At 22.8% G+C, this 13,349-nt stretch overlaps 1 protein-coding gene across 1 annotated transcript; it reads right to left on the bottom strand.

The window, feature by feature from the left end:
• Nucleotides 1-7,250: 7,250 nt before the first annotated feature.
• LOC114179651 (uncharacterized) lies at nucleotides 7,251-7,753 on the bottom strand. Its single transcript, XM_028066063.2, has one exon. The coding sequence runs from the start codon at nucleotides 7,677-7,679 to the stop codon at nucleotides 7,287-7,289; it is 393 nt and encodes a 130-aa protein (XP_027921864.1). The 5' UTR covers nucleotides 7,680-7,753; the 3' UTR covers nucleotides 7,251-7,286.
• Between the last annotated feature and the right edge of the window lie 5,596 nt (nucleotides 7,754-13,349).

Below are 13,349 nucleotides of genomic sequence, written 5' to 3'. Positions count from 1 at the left end.
ACAATTAATTTTTATTTATTTTATAGATATTTTTTTTTAATTTAAAAAGTGGTAAAGTTTAAAAAGTTGGCCAAATAGAAGAAAATGGTTAAAATTAAATAAATCACCACCTAGAAGATAATATTAATTAATAAATTAATTATTTTAAATTTAAAAACATTATTTAAAAAGTAAATTTAAAAAAAAAATGGACACAAAAAGATTAATTCCCCTTTCATATTAAAATATAGGTATAAATACACATTTGGTACCCAAACTTTTTCGGAAAGTTCAATGTGGTACCCCAATTTTCTAGAGAGGTTCAATCTGGTCCTCTCCGTTAAGTTGGAGTTAACACCGTGTCCGTACAGGACACGTGTCAAGCCATGAAATTTTATTTTTTTTTTAATTTTTTTTCAAAAAATGATTTTTTTTTTCAAAAAATTAATTTTTTTTTTCAAAAATTTTAAAAAACTGCCACGTGTCAGTTTATCATCGTGCCACATGGCAGCTTACAAGCATGACATGTGGCAGTGTAATAGTTGTTTTCAATTTAGTACCCCAATTTAAATTTTTGGTTCAATTTAGTACCCAAATGTTTTAAAATGATCCAATTTCGTCCTTTTCTATTTGAGACCAAATTAGTAAATAAGCTTAATTATAATTTATATAAACATGTTAAAATAATTGTTTTGAATTTATACATCAAATCACTACACCTAAATATTCAAATTATTTTATTTTTTACAAGTGTAAAAAATTTCATGTATAAAAAATTACAAAGGTTAAAATGAAAAAAATAAAATAATTTAAGTATTTAGGTGAAATGATTTGATGTATATATATTATAAAAAGTTATTGTAACATGTATATATAGGTTGTAATTAAGCTTATTTACTAATTTGGTCTCAAATGGAAGATGACGAAATTGAATGATTTTAAAAAATTGGGATACTAAATTGAACCAAAAATTTAAATTGGGGTACTAAATTGAAAACAACTATTACACTGCCACGTGTCATGCTTGTAAGTTGCCACGTGGCACGATGATAAACTGACACGTGGCAGTTTTTTAAATTTTTTGAAAAAAAAATAATTTTTTGAAAAAAAAATTAATTTTTTGAAAAAAAATTAAAAAAAAAATTTCATGGCTTGACACGTGTCCTGTACGGACACGGTGTTAACTCCAACTTAACGGAGAGGACCAAATTGAACCTCTTTAGAAAATTTGGGTACCAAATTAAACATTCCTAAAGTTCGGGTACCACATTGAACTTTCCGAAAAAGTTTGGGTACCAAATGTGTATTTATACCTAAAATATATATGTATGAAAACTCTTGGAAGCATTAAATATATAAAATATATTAAATTTTAAAAAAATATGTATGAAAACGAGAAGCATTAAATATATAAAATATAATAAATTTTTAAAATATATTTTAAAGTATATATTTATTTATATAAATATTTAAAAACAATTAGAGTCTCTCCTGTAATTAGTAAGGCCTATCAGGAAAATAAATATGAGCTTTATTCTATAAATAAAAACATAATACTAAATATACTGCATTATTAGGTGTTTATTTACCATAAAAAAACTTATTTTACAACAAGCTAACAGCAATCGAAAGCCAACAACAATCATCTTTTTTTTTTTCTGAAACACACTATGGAGCAAACAACATATATACAAAATTAAATGGAAAAAATTTGGGAGAGTGATGGCTCCCCTGTATCACATAGAAGTTTCGCCACTGATTATATATAATATCACCACCTACAAATATAATATTATATATATATATTTAAAAAAAGTATACACTCAGACGTGAAAGCGAATGTATTTACACTAATAATAATAACAACAACAATAATAATAATAATAATAATAATAATAATAATTGAATATTGAGAAAATTATATAGAGTTAATCTCGCTTTTGTCTAAAATACATATAGGGTGAATGTATTTAGGTTAAAATACTTTTTTGGTCTCCATTTTCGTCAAATTTTTTCAAATAAGTCCTAATTTTGGTTTTTATTCAAATAGGTCCCAATTTTTGTCAATTTTGTTCAATTGGCTCCTTTTTGGCTAACACCGTTCAAATCATTAATGACCATGAATAGTGACTGCCACGTGTCACTTCGTGATTTTTTTGAATTTTTATTATTTTTATTTTTAATTTAATTTAATTTAATTTTTTTAAATTTTTAAATTTTTTTAAAATGTACATGTGTCAACCGAAAAGCGTGCCACGTGTCACTTCGTGGTTTTTTTGAATTTTTTTTAAATTTTTTTTTTAAATGTCCACATGTCAATCCAGTAGAGTGCCACGTGTCAAAGTCAATGTTCTGAATTCAATTTGATCCCTATATTTGTTATTTTTGTTCAATTAGGTCCCAAATTTTGTTAACCTTAACCAATTTGGTCTCTCTCCAAATTAAAATCAAATTTAATTTTTATATTAAAATTCACATTTTTTATTAAATATTTTTATATAATATATTAAAATTCACATTATTATAACTTTGATATAAAAATTAAATTTGGTCACATCTTCGATAAGGACCAAATTGGTTAATGTTAACAAAAATTGGACCTAATTGAACAAAAATAACAAATATAGGAACCAAATTGAATATAGAACATTGACTTTGGCACGTGGCACACTACTGGGTTGACATGTGGGAATTTAAAAAAAATCAAAATAAAATAAAATAAGAAATTCAAAAAAATCATGAAGTGACACGTGGCACGTTCCTGGGTTGACATGTGTACATTTAAAAAAATATTAATTTTTAAAAAAAAATTCAAAAAAAAAATTCAAAAAAAATTCAAAAAAAATTCAAAAAAAATTCAAAAAAATCACGAAGTGACACGTGGCAGTCATTGTTCATGGTCGTTAATGATTTAAACGGTGTTAGCAAAAAAGGACCACCCAATTGAACAAAATTGACTAAAATTGGGACAAAAAGGTATTTTAACCATGTATTTATAATAAAGAGTGGTACAAGTATATATGATAACCAAACATAAATATGGTAAATAAAGGATATTGTAATAAACAATATCAACAATATCTACCAATATCAAACAATGTCTATATTTTCTAATAAACAATAGACGCTATGTTTCCCTAATTAATGTGATATCTCTAACACTTCTCCTCAAGTAGGGATGGCAACGGGGCGGGGCGGACACGAGTTTCGCTATCCCATACTCATCCACGTAAAAAAAATTCATCCACATCCATCCCCATACCCAAACTCAACGGGTATCGAACTTTTGTCTCATCCTCATCCCCACCGGGTAACGGGTATAATCTCGTACCCATACCCATACCCATTTTCTTACTACTTCAATATTAATTTAATTAATTTTTTATAAAATAATAAAAAATTATGGTAAAGAAAATATAGTATTATCAAATATTCAATATTAGAAGGATGATTGTTTCTTCCATATCAAATACTTTAAAATAAATTATAATTTTTTATATTTTAGAATATAATACGAAATAAAGTTTCATGACAGCCAAAGCATTTATTAAATTTGCAAATATTAATGAAACATAGTTGATAAAATTTAAAATTATTTTTTAAAACATATAAAAGGAAAACAAATATTCAAATTAAAATATATTTTAAATGTTTGTTTACTCCAATCTTTTAAATTCTAATGAATCTCTTTTTTATAGACTAATACAAGTTATAATACATCATTTGATCAAACTGATACAAAAAACAAATAATAATCATAATAAAAGTTTAAAATAAATTATAATTGTTTACATTTTAGATTATAATACCAAATAAAATTTCATGAGAAAGAACACATTTACTGAATTTACAAACATTAATGAAACCTAGTTGATAAAATTTAAAAATATTTTTAAAAAAATATAAAAGGAAAACAAATATTCAAATTAAAATATAATTTAAATGTTTGTTTACTTCAATCTTTTAAATTCTAATGAATATCTTTTTTATACACTAATGAAAGTTATAATACATCATTTAACCAAAATGATACAAAGAACAAATAATAATCATAATAAAAGTTTAAAATAAATTATAATTATTTACATTTTATATTAGAATACCAAATAAAATTTCATAAGAACCAACGCATTTATTAAATTTGCAAACATTAATGAAACCTAGTTGATAAAATATAAAAATATTTTTTTAAAAATATAAAAGGAAAACAAATATTCAAATTAAAATATATTTTAAATGTTTGTTTACTTCAATCTTTTAAATTCTAATGAATTTTTTTTTATACACTAATAAAAGTTATAATACATTTCTTGATCAAAATGATACAAAGAACAAATAATAATCATAATAATAAAATTTTAACATAGATCTTGTATCTTTTGAACTTCAATTATGTTGGATGGTGATAAACAAATATTCATGACAATTCCATTAAATTTTTATATTGTAGTAAATAAAAGTTATTTATACAATTAAAGTCAGAAATTACAGTATGATTGATAATGAGTTAGAAAATAAAAAATAATTAGAAAGAATATATCCAAATATTATTCTACATGATGAAAATAAACAATAAATAAAAATATTAAAAGTTAACAAATATGTGTCTTAGAAATAATTTGAGAGACTATTGAAAGAAATCGCACAAAGAAAATCAAATGTATAATTAAGGGTATAATAAGATGAAAAATACCTTAGAGATCTAAGAAAACTTTTCAAATATCAACATATGTACCCAATGGTTGAAAAAAAAACGAAAATTATTTTAACGAAATAGAAAAGTTCTTTAAATTAATAACAATAAGTAAAAAAAAATTATATTATATTAAATTGTATTAAACATTCTCATGTGAACGGAAAATATATAATAAATAAAAATAGTAAAAAATAATAGAAATATTCAAATGTAAGGCATAAAAAAATTTTAATTGACATATATCATTTTAACATAATTACATAAAAGTTATGATAAGATGAAAAATATATCGGAGATGCGAATGAGTTTCATGACAAACCAAATAATTAGAAGAAATAAAAAATAGAATATATATATATATATATATATATATATATATATATATATATATATATATATATATATATATATAATTACTTAATTAATTGTGAATATTTTAAAAATTTAAACGAGGACGGGGATATGACAGGGACGAATATTATGGCGGGGATATGTACATTCTCATACTCATCCCCATACCTAATTGAAAAAGTTGAGAATTTTACATACCCATACCCATACCCAGTCAATGCGGGAATTTTCCGGGGACGGGTTCGAGCAATACCCACGGAGACAAGTTTATTTGCCATCTTTGGACTAACTATTGTAAGCATTTATGGTCGTTAAGTAAATGAACAAGATTTTCCTTTGCTCCTATGCGAGTCCAGATTCTTTACTGGTTTTTTTAAGTCCAGATTTCTTACTCATTTTTTTTTGTGTTGTCCTCTGCGGAACATTAAAAATACACTGCGTTAGTACTTTAAATATCTTTTTAATATATTTTAAAACTTGAAAATTAGTGGTAGTCAGTCTATTATGGAGGCGTAATAGAGGAACAACAAAATGAGTAAGATAATTCAAATTCGATTTTTTTGGTATTGTCATCTACTGAACATTAAAAATATACTATGTTGACATTTTAAATATCTTTTTTTAATATATTTTAAAACGTCAAAATTAGTGGTAATTAGTATATTATGGAGGCACAGTAGAGGAACAACACAAAAAAACCAGCAGAAAATCCAAATTCTTCTTATGCTACTTTATAAACGGATAATGATATTTTGACCCATTCTTTTTTTTTTTTGTTTTTAACCTACCACTTCTATTATCCTTTAATTATTTATTTTGATTCTTTTTAGTGGTGTGATGTTGTTAGAATATATGATACATATATTTTATATTTGTGTATATCTCCTCTTTTGTAACGTAGTCTTTATGGTGCATATTTCTGTGCAGATTCTCCGTTAAGTGCATATTCTCGCGCTAATTAGTTTTCTTCTTTCTAGGCTAATTATGCTCTTGTACATTGTATATATGATCACGTTTCTAATAAGACAACACTGATTCAAATTCTTTCAAATGTGATCTAAGGGTGATTGAAATCGTGGATTAAAAGTAAATTAGAAAGAGCGGATAAAATATCATTATTTTTTATAATAACTATTTAAGTTTTATTTTCATCAAAGTTTTATTTTCTATTTTTAATGTAATTTTATTATCTATTATTATATCTCTTTCAATTTAGTATAGCACGAGTCACCATCCAAACTAAATACTCCTTAGACCAAGTTTTTCAAACCAAAAACCCTCACGCAGCAGCGGACCTATGAAGTGACTAAGGGGCCATGGCACCCCAATTTTTTTATATCTATATAATTTTCATGTTATTTTAAATAATTTTTTTAAGAAAATTTAATATTTTTAATATTTTAATATTCTTTTTATATATCTATATCTGTACAAAGGAAAAGATATTTTTTGTTGTTCATATTTATTTTTTCATTTTACCTTTTAAATATATTTTAAAATAAAAATAATTATTTTATTTATATTATCTTTTAACTAATCATTTATTTAATTTAACTATATTTTTATTTAACTTTTTTTTAAAATTTAATCACTGTAAATGAAATATAATTATAGTAAAATTATAATATTATTTTTATTTAATTTTATAATTATAATAATAATAATAATAACAATAATTATAATTTTATTATTTTTTATTATCACAAAAAAGTAAATGTAATGTTTTTATTAGTTTGTGTAAAAATTTTGAAATTACTCTTTTGATTCATTTTTTCTCTCAAAAATATCAAGTTGGTCCTTCAGTTATTTTTAGTCTCAATTTGGTCTCGATTCTTGAAAAAATGATGCAATTTAGTAATTTTTCGTTAAATTTCTTGAATCAAATTAAGTTTTTTTCATCAAAATTGAAGTTGTGAATAAGGATGGTTTGCTTTATTGGTGTAATTGACATAATCCTAATGTCAATTTTGATAAAAAAAATCCTTGCTTCGCACTTCAAGAAATTTAACGAAATGATCAAATTGCATCAACTTCTTAAAAAATAGAGACAAAATTGATAATAGAAAAAATTAGAAGACTAACTTGACATTTTTGGACAAAAAAATTAACAAAAAAAAAGTAATTCAACCAAAATTTTAGCACCTCAAAATATTAGTTGAAGATCCGTCACTACCCTTAAAAAAAAAACTTGATTGATTTAAAACAATTAGTATGACAAGACATGTGTGATTAACAATGTTGAAATCGAACAAATTTGAGTTTAGCATGAAACTTGGGTTGTGTTTTGGTGAGCAGGTTCACCATTTGTACAATGATCAATGTCCTCAAGGTCATCACAAACCATGACCTTGGGCCCAACACCCCCAACTTCAATATCATTGCCAATACGTTCCCGGCACACACGCTTAAGCCACCCAGAAAACCCTCTCCCTCTGATACTCTCCAATGGTGTTTTGGGTCTTCGATTCCACTTGCGACCCAAATAGCAAGAAAGAACAGCCAGAATTACAAGCACAGACATCACAGCAAAAAATGGAGCAACAGATCCTGAAGACTTCCATGCGCTAGAACCAGTAGTAGTGCTCGGAACAGCTTCTACCTCACCTTGTTGCTGCTCTTGCTGCACTATTGAAGCCAGTGCTGGTGTTGCCATGGTTCATCAGCATTAATACAATTAACACGGAAGGGTTTAAGTAATCTTAATCAAGCTCCGCTAAGAGGTAATAATATATGTATATAAAGGGTAGTGATGGTTTGGTTTATTAAGAAAGATGTTTAGGTTTCTTTGCGTGGTGTGGAAACTTGAAATGAGTGGAAAACAAACGTGGAAAAGGGATAAAGGAAGAAGAAACTGCTTCTTTTGATTTTTTTATTTATTTTTTATCTGGTTTACTTTGCACTTTTGCAGATGGTTTTTCCATATGCATGCATGTCTTCCTTCATTGCACATTGTGTGTGAAAAGTAGGGCTTTCGTTTTTTCTTCGATGTCTCAGTTAAAAGTTCGAAAGTGAGCCACGCCCACATCAACAACATGTGAATATGAGGTGTGATATCTTTTTTCTTTATCCTTTTATGTATATCTCATTCCAAGCATAGATGTTGACTGCGTCTGCATGGAGTATTTTGATGTTTGTCGTGTTGTTTGCTTGAGTTGTCGCCTTTGATGACTTCTCACATACAAGGATGACCTACGTGGATATAATCAAGCTTTAGGTAAAACATTAATTATCTGATTAATTACTTCATTCCTAAATTGAGTTTATTTACTCCAATTTATTAAATGATATTCTATAGTTTGGTTTTTATTTTTAATATTTTACATGATGATTAGGGAAAAGAACACTTAAACCCTAAACCTTACTCCTTTTATCCAAAGAAATCCCAAATTTTAATTTTATCTTAATTGATCCTTATATTTTGTTTATCTATATAAATCAATACTTAGAGATGTCAAAATGGGTTGGAATCTGCGAGTCAACCCGGCCCACCATGGGTTCGAACTAGGTTGGATTGAAACTTTAGATAAATTTTGATACGGGTTGATTTTTGACCTGGCTCACCTAGAACCTGGCTAAGTGGTGAACCGGGTTGGCTCACCAACCCGCAAATAAAGGGTCACATAAGTATTAATTTTGTTAAGTTGAGTTTTACATTTGCGTCATGTTAGGTTATTTTTTTTAGACAACACATAGATAATTTGTTTTTTTTTTGTGATTTTGGTTTGTATTTGGATTGTATTAAAGTTTTTTTAGATTTTAATTAGAATTATAACTTAGTTTTGATTGAAAAAAAAATAAAAAATATTTTTTTTTAAATTAAGTGAACCAGTGAGCCAACCTGTTTAATCCACCAACTTGTGGTGGACCAGACCGAGTTTGAGTTTTTTTGACTCGCTAATAAGTGAGACGAGTTGGGCTGGCACACTAAGTGATCAACCCGTGGAGGGTCGAACCGGGTCGGGTCGGGTTATCTGTTTTGACAACTCTACTTGAACTTAAATTTTGTTCCAATAGATCCTTACATTTTTTTTATGATATAGAAATTTTAATTTTAGTCACTTTCTATAATGTACAAATACTTTAATTTGGGTCATATATTCATGTCTGACACATATTCAATATTTTAGAATACTTTATCAATATTTAACAATGAAATATTTGATCTATAAAGTAGTAATACTTTTATGACGACAATCATTTATAACTTTTTATGTTAATTTTTTATGTTTAGAACTTTAATACATATGATTTTAATTAGGATTCACACGATAACAATCATATATTTATCATATTTTTAAAAGTTATTATATACTTTTCAATATTCATATATTACGAATAGTATCCTATTATTTTAAGATTAATGTCTTGACGTATCAGATATGTATCATATTTAATACACATATCGTATCTTTGCATCGTAAGTACTTCTTAGAAAGTTTTTTTTTTCGTAATTAAGTTTTTTTAAAAGTTTTGAGTTAAATAATCTTTGCTTACTATTATGATTATTAGTAATACTAATAATAATAATATCTTTGTTTACTATTATTATTATTATTTAACTGAAAGGTGTAATTAAAAATATTTTTAAAATATCAAGTTTTAAAAGATAATTATAGTAGAATTAAAAATTTTGTATATGTTTACAAAAATAAATATTAAAGATCAATTTGCATAAAATTAGAGTGAAAGGTAACTGTTTATTGGGAATGAAGTTTGCAGTTAGTTAAAATAGAATGAAGTATTATAATATTTAATTAAATTAAATTAAATTTTTATTAAATTTACCCTTTTCACTAATGATTATAATACTATTAATTTAAAGTATAACCGCACATATAAATAAACTTTGATATAATCTCGGTCTAGTGTCTCTTTCTCTTTTTAGCACGTTTTAAATGGTTTTGATCGCTACACGTACATATATTCCTATTTCTTATAAGTTAAGCAACGCTTTTCACTTCAATATGATAACTTTAAAACATTGAATCTCACAAATAACACTTTATTCTTATACATTCCATAATTCTTTTGTTTATTTTAACTTATTTATGATATAAAAATTATTTATCTTTAAAAATGATTTGTTGGACCAGTGAAAATATTAACACTAGTACTTAAAAATAAGCACAGGTAGTTTAAAAAGCATTGATGTCCAATCATATTGTAAGTGAAAGTAATTATTTTATATTTTTAATTGAGTTATTGTTGTTAATTTTGTCAGCCAATTGGAATAATGTGACAATTATGTTTAGCGAAGTTTAGTTATTTTTAATTGAGTTTTTATTAAAAAAATATTTTATTAAATATTTAAAAATTGTTATATTTTAATTGAATTTTCGTTATTTATTTAGATTATTTGATTTTACAATCTCAAACGAAAAGCCTTTAACTTGACAATAAAAAAAAAATTGAAATTTCAATTTTTTTATAACCAAAATCAAACGCTAATCTGACCTTAATCGATAACAATAATACAATTAAAAATATAAAAAAATTGAACACTTAATAAAATCATTTTCAATAAATAATCAAGTAATATTCAAATTCACAAAAAAAAAATTGAATTAAAGTATTTTCTTATTTTTCATATAAACATACGTAAATATAATAGTCATGTTATAACAAATTACACAATAAGATCAAATAATAACATAAACTCAACTAAAAAACTAAAAAAAAATTAAATACTCATTAAAACAAAAAAATTAATAAAAACCTAATTAAAAAATACTTACATCTAAGGGACAATTAAAACTTAATTAAATTTATCTTCTATAAAACACCATACATTTTAAAAGTTATTCTCACACAAGAGTATATTTATAATTTTTTTTTAAATAAGGATTAGGAATTACTGCAATATCCTAATTTCATGTGCTTTTTTTTAATGTAACCCTTATATTTATTTAAAAAAAACAATTGTTTACCTAATTTCTTTAATTTTCAGAGAGGCATACACACGTTATTTTCTTAATTGTTTATATTTTTTAGTAAACTAATTCATTGTATATTTTTTATTTTGTATATTAAAATAATTAAATAGTAAAAATATTATGTAATAAACTATAATGAAAATTAAGTTATATTAATGAAAAGAATAAATATAAGTAATACGATAATAATTTAAGTTTTAAATATAATAAATAAAATTGATATCACAATAACAATGGTGTAATTAATTTATTTTACAAAATTATTATTATAGCATGTTGTGTATGCAAGTTTTTTGTTTTTTTAAGTCTTTTTAGAATAATAATATATTTTTTATTTTATTTATTTGACAATTAAAAATATCAATAATAATATTAATATAAATTATAAATTATAAAATTTTTAAAAGATTAAAAATCTATTTAGTAAAAGTATATAGTATATAACTTTTTTATAATTAAAAAAAACACTTATAATAATAAGATCACTATGAACAACAATAATATTAATAATAAAAATAATAATGATATCAATAATAACACACTAATGAGAATAATAATAATAATAATAATTATTATTATGCTATAAATATTAATGTCAATGTTAATACTACTGTTAATGTTAACGATAATCACGTAGTAAATAAAATTAAGATGTGTGTTTAAATATAATAATAATAATAATAATAATAATAATAATAAGACCAACACACACACATAGAGAGATAAAATGAACAACAAACCAAATAAAAACGCAAGAATTTGAGTTATGATCCCATTGTAAATAAAAGTAAAATGTGTGTCTAATTATAATAATAATAATAATAATACCACTACAATAATATCTCGTAGTGATAAAAATAATAATAATATAACTACATACAAAAAGAGATAAACATCTTTGGTGTCCTTTTTTTATTTTTTCATTTTTATCATCTTAATTATTATATTTTAAAATTAAATATTTTTTATTTTTATTATTTTACTAATTTTAGTAAGTAATTTTTTAAATTGAAATAATTGCTCAAATATAAAGATAAATAAACAACAAAATAAAACATAAAGGACAAGTAATTAAAACATGATGTACATGGTAAATAAAAGTAAAAAATATATCAAATAATAATAATAATAACTATTATAATAATTATAGTTTTTATTAATAATAATGGTAATAATAATAATAGTAGATAATAATATAAAAAATTATAGTTCATAGATAATAATACTTATAGTTAATAATAATAATCATAATATTTATAGTTGATAATAACAATGATAATAATAATAAAATTTAATAATAACAATAATTATAATTATAGTTAGATTTGATAATAATAATAATTTTAGTAATAATTGGTAGTAATAATAATAAAAATAAAATAATTATAGTTTATGATAATAATGATAATAATAATAATAATAATAATAACAGTTATATTTCTAATAATAATAATAACAATTAGGGATAATAAAAATAATATTAATAGTAATAATAATAATGGTGGTTAATAATAATATTTTCGGAATATCAATTTTGTAAATTAGATATGATAGCAATTATAATAATATAATAATTAGAGATTTTAAATATAATTATTAATAATAATTAAAATTAAAATTAATTATAGTTATAATAATAATAATAATATTTCTAGTATTTCTTTCCTCATATCAATAATATATAATAACAGTAATAATTTTATTACTAATTTTAATAATTCAAATAATAATAATATATAATAGTAACATAATATAATAATAATAATATTATTATTATTATTATATAATTATTATTACTATTATAATGATAATATTAAAATCGTTTATTACTATCACTACAAATAATATTTATAATAATAATATTAATAATAATTGCAAATAATAATATTACTTATAATTAATATTATAGTTAAAATCATAAATAAATAAATAAATAAAAATAAATTGACTTTTGTAGGATTTAAATCTGAGTCTTTTTGTACCGTAATTTTAAAATAATGAAAAAATTATTTTTTATGACACTTATCAATAAAAGATAATGTGTAATGTAGTAATTTTTGATAATATTTTTTTTCTTAATATGTAATAGATTTACATTTTATTTATAAATTAAGATTTAGTATTATTATGAATAATTAAAATTGATTTTACATTACAACAGAAAATGTTTTTTATAATGTCAAAATATTCTATATATTTTAAGTTATTTAACTTGTATAAAATATATTTAATTTTATATAAATATGCGTTTGTATATTTTTATGAACTTAATTACAGTTTATGTACTTGAAAACATTTATTTATGATAAAATTAGTTATATAAATATTTATCTTGTATATTGCACAATATAAAATACTAGTATTCTTAAAAAAAAAAAATTTCAATAATA

This window comes from Vigna unguiculata, chromosome 3 (genome assembly GCF_037176805.1).
Source record: "Vigna unguiculata cultivar grain cowpea cultivar isolate G323 ecotype 2 chromosome 3, ASM3717680v1, whole genome shotgun sequence".
Lineage (NCBI taxonomy): Eukaryota > Viridiplantae > Streptophyta > Magnoliopsida > Fabales > Fabaceae > Vigna > Vigna unguiculata.
This window is presented reverse-complemented; position numbering and strand designations above follow the sequence as displayed.